The sequence below is a fragment of the Acanthisitta chloris genome, unplaced genomic scaffold (genome assembly GCF_000695815.1).
Source record: "Acanthisitta chloris isolate BGI_N310 unplaced genomic scaffold, ASM69581v1 scaffold9651, whole genome shotgun sequence".
Classification (NCBI taxonomy): domain Eukaryota; kingdom Metazoa; phylum Chordata; class Aves; order Passeriformes; family Acanthisittidae; genus Acanthisitta; species Acanthisitta chloris.
This window is the reverse complement of record NW_008656520.1, coordinates 1-11,347: the sequence shown is the minus strand read 5'-3', so window position 1 is coordinate 11,347 and position 11,347 is coordinate 1. Positions and strand designations below refer to the sequence as shown.

Genomic DNA, 11,347 nt, shown 5'->3' with positions numbered 1-11,347 from the left:
GTTGCCCAGGGAGGCTGTGGCTGCCCCAACCCTGGCAGTGTTCACAGCCAGGTTGGCTAAAGCCTTGAGCAACCTGCTCTGGTGGGAGATGTCCCTACCCAGGGCAGGGGGTTGGGGCTGGATCATCTCTAAGCTCCATTCCAACCCCTTAACATACTGTGATTCTATAAGGATAATGAATACTAAAGGGCTGAAATCTGAAGATAGATTTTGACTGAGGTAAAGAGAATAGAAACTGGAAGGAAAATTAAGAAGAAAAAGGAGATTTTTCCAGCTGTTAGTCCTGTTGGCTTTCCAGGAGGAACCAGCAGGAAACTGCCTGTGCACAGAGGAGCTCTGTGGAGAGCTGACCTGCTCCAGCCTTCTCCTCTCTGCCAGCTGGAGGGATGCCCCAGGCAGAGAGTGAGCAGCAGGGACAAGATGTCTTATCTATTGGAGTGAAGTGAGACACTCTTTAGGTCCTCTGGGCTGTATCTGAGCTGGGCAGTGCAGAGTTAGGCATCTGCAAGAAGCTTATTTGGCCCTTTTGTTCCCTTCCTCTACCACACCTGGGACCTCTTGTTCCCTTCCTCTACCAGACCTGGGATCTCTTATTCCCTTCCTCCCCAGACCTCTAACTGCATAGAAACCCTCCTGAACTTCATTTTTTCTGCTACTTCAGGTTGCACTGTTGAATTTTCCTTGGAGGAATATCAACCTGACCTAACTGCATCCAGCTAGGAGAGTGATCCTTTGCCATTGCCATTCCAGGAGTCTCATTTCCAGTAATGGAAAAAATCTGTCCAAAGTAGCCTGAATTGCCCTGGCCTGGCTGTGCTCACTGCTGGAGGCAGCAGGTGTGATTGTTTGGTGACCAGTTATTCTCTGGATTAATTTTTCTCTGAAGCCTGTGAGAGTTAGGACTGGTCAGCCTGGAGAAGAGAAGATGTCAGGGAAACCTTTGAGCCCCTTCCAGTGGTTAGAGAGGCTCCAAGAGAGTTGCAGAAGGACTTGTGACAAGGGCATGGAGGGACAGGACACGAGAATGGCTTCCCAATGCCAGAGGGCAGGGATAGGTGGGATATTGGGTAGGAATTCCTCCCTGTGAGGTGCTGAGACACTGGCACAGGTTGCCCAGAGAAGCTATGACTGCTCCATCCCTGGGAGTGCTCCAGGCCAGGTTGGACGAGGCTTGGGGCAACCTGGGCTAGGGGAAGGTGTCCCTGCCCATGGAGTGTTCATCAGAGGAGGCTGAGGGTGATCTGAGCATTTGGGGTAATATTGAATCATCTCAAGTAGTTTTCTTGCAAGCTATATCCACTTAAGAGTGGATATGCAGCCTATAGGGGAAAACACAGTGTTAACATGTTTTCCAGGCACTCTTGAATTGGTAGTTTTTTAATCTGAGTGTTCACTCTGCTGAAAAAGCCTCTGCTAAATCCACTTCTTCCAAGTTAACATGCTCTGTGTGTCATGATTGGGACAGAGAACAGCATCTGGGGCAAAACCCAACATGATAAATCAGCTCCATAAGTGTCTTTGATCTGGAGTAATTGCTGTGCTCTAAGTCCAGTGCTCTAAGTCTAGCCCAGCCCATGGTTGGTGTTAGTCAGCATTGAGGACTCTAAAACAGGGTTGAAAATGTAATTAATTCCTTCTCAAGCAATGAGCCCATAAACACGAGGCACCTTCCTTAGCAAGTCAGGGCAAGAGCAGGTGCTGGGAAGGATCTGGGAAGAGGTGAAGCTTGTGCTGGAGCTGTGTTTGGGGAACAGGAAGGTGAAGTTTAAGGGTAGGACTGATTTCCTGTACACTTCCCTAAGATGTGAGTGTCATAGCTGCCCAAGAAGAGAAGCCACCGATCCATCAGTAGGAGATAACAACTCAGGGCAATCATCTCCCTGAACTGAGACCCCAATGTGGGGCTCATTGCCCCTGTTGGGTCTCTCATTGGCACCCACCTCTCTCAGGGATAGTGTAGGGAGATGTGTCTAAGGATTTCAGCCCTGACTTTGGGCCATCTCAGGTGAAGTGTCTGAAGAACAGAGAGTTTTTAGCCACTTTTATAAAGTCTATCTGCTCATGATGTGTCCTGGGCTGTTACCATACTATTTGACTCTGCTGAATTAAGCTAAGTCACCTTACACTCCATGTCTCTATTAATGTGAGGAATCTAAAGGGTATTAGGAATGAATTAGGAATGGTTCATTCTCAGAGGACTTTGTGCTGAACACAACCATCTCTTCTGCTGGCTCTTCACTGCTGCCCCTCAAGCTGAAGTTGGGCCATTGTGCAGCTAAAATCTCAGTCCTGTTTTGGCACTGTTCTTCCCTGTTTTGCTGGGTTAACCCTTCAGCCCCATCCCTGCACCCTCCCCCTGCACAGGGCAGGATCAAAGCACAGAGCTTTGGGCATTTGATCCTAGTAAAACCAAGAGCAAGGCACTGCACCCTAAGAGACACAAGATGCTTCTTTTCTCATTGTAAATGGTGTGCATCAATTTGCTTCACTTTCAAAGGTCCATCCTTATTTTCTTTAGCAGTATCCCACTCATCTTCTAGTCCATCTCTTGGTGATGCTTGTTGCAGTGCAATCAGAGTATTTCCTTAATGATTGTCTCATTAATAGCTCATTTACTGGGCAGGGTGGTGTTGATATGTGCCATCCACAGTGGTTGTCAGAGGGATTCCCCTTCAGACACAGCCAATTCCCACCCCTCCAGTGTGAAATACATATGTGCCATAGAAATTGGATTTGCACTATTGTTTGCTGACAAAAAGCAGGAAATGAAACAAAAAGCATTTCAGGAAAAGACTAGGTTTGCTTCCTCCTCACCTGCTTCGGTTAGAAATGACACTGAAGCTTATTGCAGCTCCAGAGTAGATTTTATGCAGAAAAACTTTGCTTGTTCTGTGCCAGTGACTGTATGTGCTGCATCAGGCAGTGCTTTGGAGTCACTCAGCTTTCCTGCAGAGCCTGTTTGGAAGGGAAATATAATTAGAAAACTTTTAACCCCCTAAATGTTTGCAGGAGATTCGAAGGAATTCAAGTTTGAAGCCATTTGAATACAGTTTTCCAAACTAACTCTGTGTCAAATTCCTGTCTTTGGTCTCTGCCCCAGAGCCAGGTTATATGTGCATTAAACTGAGCCCCTGAGGTTTGACTGAGTACAATTTGTGTTTACATTGCCCTGAAAATTAATGTCTGGTGAACGGGAGATATTCAATTAGTTACTCCAAATTCTTTCGGGGCAAAATATTTACTGTTCTCCTCCCCAGAATGAGCAGCACTTAATTCCTTCAATGCAAAAGCTAAAGTCATTTACTTTCTGTTTGTTTTTCTTTTGGCTGTAATTACAGAGATGTGGGAAATACTTTTCCAAGGCTTTTGAACTCCAAAGTGGAACAGAAGGAAGACACAGGGGGACATCATACACCGTTCAGTGTTCTTTTCCTTGCCCAGGCAGAGAAAAAAAAAAAAAGATATCCTTCTGAGATGAGCACTAAAGTCTCAAGTTTTCAAAGGTTTGCATAACAAACAAGAGACACATTGTGGGTTGCATCTTGACTTTGAAGGCTTGCCACTGTCAACTGAAAGAAAATGGCAAGGTTTAAAGCCTTAACCAAGTTCACAAGGAAAATATTTGGACTCAAAGTTTTGGAAAGTTTTCTCTCTTTGAAGTAGTTTTGTCATGTGTTACCAATGTGAACTTTATTGCCCTTGAAACGTTTTTTTTTTTGAAGCAAATAGCAACTAGTGACACTTGAGGAAAATCTTGAGTCAACAACCATCTCCTGGTGGCTTCAGCTTTGTAGCAAATGCAGGCAAAAAGGGAATCTACAGAGGAGACCTTTAGTATTCGTAAATGAAGCCTGCCAAAACCTGCCCAAAATAGCATTCAAAGACCCTTTTAAGGTCATGGATCCTGAACAAAGCCAGAAGAGCACAAAAAAGGCAGAGGAAAGTCCAAGAAAGAGGCTTCCCAAAGGAGAGGCTTTTCAAGGCAGTATTTCAGCCACAACTACGTACCAGGGCAGCTCTGCTCCTTCCCCAGGAACTCCTCTCCGAGACATCATATCGCAGCAGCACTTTTCTGGCTCTTTGCCTGGCCCAAGAGAGGAGTCTCAGGAGAAGACAGGACATCAGAAGCAACCTAAGCCTTCCTCTTTTGAACATCCTCCCCACATCTCCCAGCTTCAGCAGCACTCCCTGTCACCAGCATTTATGTCTCCTGGGAAACCAGAGCATGTCCTCGAAGGTCCCACGTGGCAGCTAGTTGATCCAGTACGACCAGGTCCCTCTGGCTCCTTTTCATCACCTGGGCTTCACTCCCACCACGGCCAGCTCCTACCTTCCCACTCCCCCATCATTCCTGGAGAGGACATGCCATCTGTTCAAAAGGTCTATATCCCTCGCCCTTCCCAGGTTTCCTTAAAACAAGCTGAGGAAGTGCACAAGAAGGAGAAGAAACCTCAGAAACCAGGCAAATACATCTGCCAGTACTGCAGCAGGCCCTGTGCAAAGCCAAGTGTGCTCCAGAAGCATATCAGGTCCCACACGGGGGAGAGGCCATACCCTTGCATTCCATGTGGCTTTTCTTTTAAGACTAAGAGTAATTTGTATAAACATAGGAAGTCTCATGCTCATCGAATAAAAGCTGGGCTGGCCTCAGGGATTGGAGCAGAGATGTATCCGTCGAGCTTGGAGATGGAGAGGATTGGTGGGGAGGAGTTTGAAGAGCCAACAGAAGGAGAAAGCACAGATTCAGAGGAGGAAACAGGCACCATGGCAGGCCATTCGGTTGAACTCTCCCCCCGGCAGAAGCACACCCTGTTGTCCAGCAGTTTGCTGAGTGGAGGGAGCCAAGGCTCCAGCCATGAGCGGTGTTCATTGTCTCATTCCAGTATGTCCCAGTCCCTTGAGGACAGCACCCAGTTCGTGGAGCCATCAGCAGACCACGCTCTGAGCCATAAACCCGAGGACACCCACACCATCAAGCAGAAGCTCGCGCTGCGCCTGAGCGAACGCAAGAAGGTCATAGATGAACAAGCTTTCCTGAGCCCTGGCAGCAAAGGGAGCACTGAGTCAGGCTACTTCTCCAGGTCTGAGAGTGCAGAGCAGCAGATCAGCCCCCCAAATACTAACGCAAAGTCTTACGCAGAAATCATCTTTGGGAAATGTGGGAGAATTGGGCAAAGGACTTCAGCATTGGCTGCAAACACCACCCAGGGGTTTCCACACCTGTCCACTGAGGAGAAACCTAGCATGGTCCCCTTATCTGTGCCTAGAACACAGGTGATCGAACACATCACTAAGCTAATTACCATTAATGAAGCTGTTGTAGACACCAGTGAAATAGATAGTGTTAAGCCTAGAAGAAGCTCTTTATCTAGACGTAGCAGCATCGAATCTCCAAAGTCTGGTGTATATAGAGAACCATTTCAGTTCGATATCAAGTCTGGCTCCAGTAGCCAGTTGGATGCAGCCAAAGTGTTGGCATCCCATGGTGAAAAAATGAAGCCTGAACAATCATTGTTGTCACTTCAGCAATCCCACAGTGCCACAGAGACAGTGCCTCTCCTAAGAAGCCACTCAATGCCTTCTGCTGCATGCACTATAAGCTCCCCACACACCTTTAGAGGTAGCTACTCATTCGATGACCACATCATGGAGCCTGAAGTCTTAAGCCGCAGTCAAGCGTTTTCTTCCCATCCTCGAATGCTAAAACGACAACCAGCGATTGAGCTCCCTTTGGGAGTGGAATATGTCTCGGAGGAGGTTAGCTCTGCAAACAAAGAGACTGTTTCCAAAGCTCCTGAGGAGCCTGAAGCCAAGGAAAGCGATCTAACCAAAAAGTCACGGAAGGGGCCGAAGGCGAAAGGTTTCATGTACGAGTGTAACGTGTGTGGTGCTCGGTACAAGAAAAGGGACAACTATGAAGCCCATAAGAAGTATTACTGCTCAGAACTGCAGCTCTCAAAGCCTCGCTCTTCCACCTCCCATACCTCCTCAGAGCCTGAGAAAAGTGCTGCAGAGCCTGACACGTGGCCCCAGATGATGCATTACAAGCTGGGGAGCACTTTAGAGCTCACCCCGCTCCGGAAAAGACGGAAGGAGAAGAGTCTTGGTGATGACGAGGAGCCTCCAGCTTTCGAGTTGTCTGACACCCCCTCCTCCAGTGCTGGGCCAGGGCCTCAGTTCACAAACCCAGCATCATCTGATGTGGCTTTGAACCTAACCCGTGAATCCCTGAAGTCACCAGCAGAGTCAGGTAAATCTGCACCTCCTGACGTCAGTGCCACCTTCCAGCCCAGGAACACCAAACCTGCTTCGAGCCTGGAGGGCAAAGAGAGGAGAACAACCTCCAAGGAGATCTCTGTCATCCAGCACACGAGCTCCTTTGAGAAGTCTGACTCCCTCGAGCAGGTGAGCAGCTTGGAAGAAGACAAACCCTTGGCACAGTACTCAGCTCAGCCCACTGCCCAGCACAGCCGCCCAACTCACTCCCTGCAGCCCAAGCTGGTGCGTCAGCCCAACATCCAGGTGCCAGAGATTCTGGTCACAGAAGAGCCTGACAGACCAGAAACAGAGCCAGAGCCTCCTCCAAAAGAGCCAGAGAAAACAGAGGAGTTTCAGTGGCCTCAGAGGAGCCAAACCCTTTCCCAGCTCCCTGCAGAGAAGCTGCCACCCAAAAAGAAGCGACTGCGGCTGGCAGAGATGGCTCAGTCCTCCGGAGAGTCCAGCTTTGAATCCGTCTCCCTCACCCGAAGCCCAAGCCAGGAGAGCAGCGTATCCCACGGCTCCAGCCACTCTGTCTCATTTGATCGTGATGATCACAAGGCAGAGCCAACCAGCCAACCCTCAGAATCCCACCCAAAGCCTCCTGGCTCCCATATGCTGATGGTACCAAGCCACCATCATCATTCCAGGGAAATGAGGAGATCTGCTTCTGAGCAGACCCCCAACGTGTCCCACCCTTCCCAGATGTCCGAGACCCGCAGTAAATCCTTCGACTACGGGAGCTTGTCGTCCACTCCTGCCACAACCCCTGGACCCTCAACCTCCACAGCTCCACAGGAGAGGAGGAAATGCTTTCTGGTCCGGCAAGCTTCCCTCACCAGACACCCAGAGCACGAGCCAGACCCATCCCCACCGACAGGCTGGCCAGAGGCAGAAGATCCAGCTCCTTCGTCAAGTAAATCTCCTTCCACAAGTTTGCCCCATCAGCCAACCTCTTCATCCCCTTTGCCCTCTCATGGCACTTACCCAAGTGAAAAGAGTCAGCCAAAAGACAGCCCTGAGCCAACATACACTCCACCATACACAGAAGCTCTGCAGGTGTTCCACCATCCTGTCCCACAGCTAACCCTGCATGAGAAGCAGTTCATGGCCCCACAGGTTTCCATATTCCCCTACCAGCACCTCCTGCCTCAGCCAGGGCAGTCTGCAGAGCTCTTTGCTGCACACACAATGTCTGACATCCTCTCTGCTCAGTTTTCCATGCCTCAGATCCCTCCCTCCATCTTCCAGACCCCACCACTGCCTCTCCCTCAGACACTCATCCACCCAGGCTCTCTTCACATTGCTCCTCCCTTAATGTCTCACCCCGCTGAGGTGTCCTTCAGGCATCCTTCATTCCTTCCCGTGCACTACCCTGGCTCCTCTCCCATCCCTTCAGCCTTCTTTCTGCCTCTTCAGTCTCAATTTGCTCTCCACTTACCAGGTGACGCTGGGGGACACTTACCACAGCTCAAATCCACTTTGTTCCCAGCAGCAGGAACCTCCAGCCTTTCCCCGTGCTCAGAATATGACTCAGACAGTAGGTTATGCCCTCTGACCTGCACAACAAGCCCATCCGTGTCCGTGACCGTGACCCAGCTGGTCGTTCCTCCACGCTCAGAGCCGATGGTGTCACTGGTCGTCCCAGTTCGCATACAGACCAACATGCCATCCTACGGCAGCGCCATGTACACCACGCTCTCCCAGATCCTGGTCACTCAATCCCAGTGCAGTTCCTCTACTATTGTCCTCCCCAAATTCGATGATCACCAACCCAAGGGTGCCCTAGTGTGCAGTGCTGATGTTCATGGACTGGGGTTTGATCTGGCACAGATGATCACAGAGGATCAGAGAAGCATCTTCCAGAGCCCCTACCTGAGGGTACCCTTGCCCCTACCAGAGCGAAAAGGCTACATGCCACTCACCTGCCCATCAGACAGTGTTCTTGGCCTGGAAGGAGGCTCATCAACAGTTGGTGGAAGTAAAAGGATGCTCTCTCCAGCTGGCAGTTTGGAGCTGACCATGGAAACACAACAGCAAAAGAGAGTGAAAGAGGAGGAAGTGTCTGAAGCAGAAGAGAAGTTGGAAGTGGTGAAACCACCCAGTGCAATAGAGGAAGGCAAAAAGCAGGATAAACCTCACTATCTTGCAGAAAGCCAAGACAGGGTTGAGGTTGAAACACCACCTAGTTTGTCCACAGAGCAGTCAGAGCCAAAGGAAATCCCAAGCAGTTCGCAGCAAGCTGTGTCCCATTCAGGTTCTCCAAGCTTTGAGGCACTGGAGGAGTATGAGCAGCCAACTGGCAAGCAGTTCCTCAGCAAGGCACCTTTGCAACCTGTGAAGAAAGAAGACTCCAAAGAGCAGGGGGAGCAATCTCCACCCAACCCTGCAAGCACTGCCCCTCTGCCTGAGGGCACTCCCAGTGCAATGAAGTCTCGAGAAGGTACAGACACCAAGAAGGTACTTCAGTTTCCAAGTCTCCACACAACCACTAATGTCAGTTGGTGCTATTTAAACTACATAAAGCCAAATCATATCCAGCAAGTGGATCGAAGGTCTTCGGTGTATGCCAGCTGGTGTGTTAGCTTGTATAATCCCAACCTTCCAGGTATCTCCACTAAAGCAGCCCTGTCCCTCCTGAGGTCCAAGCAGAAGGTGAGCAAGGAAACCTACACCATGGCTACTGCTCCACGCCCAGAGGCAGGCAGGCTTGTCCCATCCAGCTCCAGGAAGCCAAAAATGACAGAGGTAATGCAATCCTATCTATTTCTCCTCATCCATTTGGATACATGGGAAGAGGGGGACGAGGGATGGGGAATTGCTGTTCTTAGTTTGATAGGAGTTTATTCCTCCCTCCCTGGGCCTGGGAAACACTTGTTCTCAGTGAAGCTGTTAGAGTGAAGAAGCTAAACCCCAAGTGTAAGCAAACCCCAGACAGAGCAAGCAAGTTCCAAGGCAATGGGCCGTGGTTCTTACCTTGTAATCGAAAGAGCATGTGGGAACCACCACCTCCCCATGAACCACCACTCAAGCACAAAGGATTAGACTTCATTTGCATTTGTCTTGCTCTTTCCAATAGCTTTACAACTTCTTTTTTTTGAAGAAGCTAAACCCCAAGTGTAAGCAAACCCCAGACAGAGCAAGCAAGTTCCAAGGCAATGGGCCGTGGTTCTTACCTTGTAATCGAAAGAGCATGTGGGAACCACCACCTCCCCATGAACCACCACTCAAGCACAAAGGATTAGACTTCATTTGCATTTGTCTTGCTCTTTCCAATAGCTTTACAACTTCTTTTTTTTGCTAAATGCTAATTCCCTACTTTGCATGTTCTAAATGGAAAAGGATTACCTTGAGGAAATGGGATTCTGTCTGGTTGTGCATCCACTCATCTCCCGCTAACAAACACGGAAAGTCATGCTTAGAAGTGCTTCAAAATATTAAAGGCAGATTTGCAAGTGGATTTAAGCCCCTGAAGAAGAATCAAGGCCTGCAGTGATGTTTATGAAGGGCCTCAGTGGGTCAGACACAGAGTCTGTTAGTCACCTGTGTCCTTTGGTCCATTTAATGTCCTTAGCTGCTTCTCCAGGTAGCTAAGGATGTTTTATGCCTGGTTTTCAGAGGTAACAGGAGCAAAGCAAAGAGGGCAGAGCTCACCAAAGGCATTGGCCACGTGGGCACGGAAGCCTTTAAGACACTGCTGTGAGTGCCTAATGTTATGTATCTCATTTTGAGGCCAGACTTTACCCCTCTTGGTTACTGCTTCAACATACAGATCCCTTTAATCCAGCTCATGTTCATGGGAGATTAGCAAAGAGAATTGCTCTAACGATTTGGCAATTTGATATTCATCTCAAGTCAATTTCTATTGATGGATTATTCATTTTATTTCTGTATCATGAAATGAACTCTGAATATTAAATTTATCTTAATCACTGCTGCAGCTGCTGCTTATAAATATGTCTTAAAATACACAGTAGAGTCACTTTGAGTCAATAAATCTTTCTTTCTAGTCAGCATTTCCATCATTCTTCTGCAGAAATCCACCAGACAGATTTTTCCAGGGACGCAGGGGCAGATAATTACCTGAGCAGTGCAATAACCATATTCATGCTTGATGTTTCTGCACTATTTTTCCAAGGATTCTAGCTGAATGGGGTGGCACCATCCTTGATTTCACTCTCTAACAGAAGTGCCTGTGCTTCTCTGAGCTTTGCTCTTTGCCATGGTGCTAAAATGCACACCAAGAGTGTGTTCCAGAAACAGGAGCCCCTCAAGCCCTGGGTGAAAGGTTAAACTCTAGGCAGGAATGGTTCAGCCCTTAGTCATCAAAATACATATTTCACTGCCTGTATTTGCTACAGAGACTCCTAACCCTTTTAGACGAAGCCTTAGGTGGTGCAAGTTGAGGTTTTCCTAGTACAAGTTGCAAAAGGAAGAGTTTGACCTGCCAAATCCACCTAGAAAAGGCTGGAGCCTAAATCCAACATCACTACCTGCAGAGTGCAGGAGGTTTGATGAAATGATGCTAATTCCAATGGAGATAAATTGAATTCCTGCCAAGCAGAGAAAGACTTTTTCATCAGTGGGTGTGAAATCCTCAGCCGAGTCTGTAAAACACACATGTGTGGCACAGAGCAGGTTCCTCAGGAAGAGGTGATGAACAGGACATGCAACAATCCAAGGTTGAAAGTTCAACCTTCCCTTTGCTCTAGCTATTTCCCTTCCATATTTCCTTCTTTGTGTACCTCCAAGTTGCCAGTCAGCACAGCAGAAGATGTAAAAAAGCTCTCCTATTTTGTACAATTCTGCATGCAGCAAGAGTAGTCCTGTATATGCTGTCTAGATTCTTGGCTTGGGCTTGATATTCCCAGTGGGATTTGCTGAGCAGATAATTCTGGAGTCACTGGAGGCTCCAGCATGCATGTAGGGATGGCTAATGACACTGTATTGGGCTTGCACATTTTGTAAATTCCACAAGATTGTAAAAGGGGATAGTAGTGACTGTATGATTTTGGCTCTCTGGTGCCTTTCATCTGTCTATGTTTTGTGCTTTAAGTTGCAATAAATAAACCTTGTGCTACATCTAGAA

General features: G+C 48.4%; 1 protein-coding gene across 1 annotated transcript; it reads left to right on the top strand.

Moving 5' to 3' along the window:
- The first annotated feature begins 3,897 nt into the window (after nucleotides 1–3,897).
- Nucleotides 3,898–9,159, top strand: HIVEP3 (human immunodeficiency virus type I enhancer binding protein 3). The gene has a single exon (XM_009084369.1). It carries the CDS (start codon nucleotides 3,898–3,900, stop codon nucleotides 9,157–9,159), a length of 5,262 nt encoding a protein of 1,753 aa, XP_009082617.1.
- The last annotated feature ends 2,188 nt before the right edge of the window (nucleotides 9,160–11,347 follow it).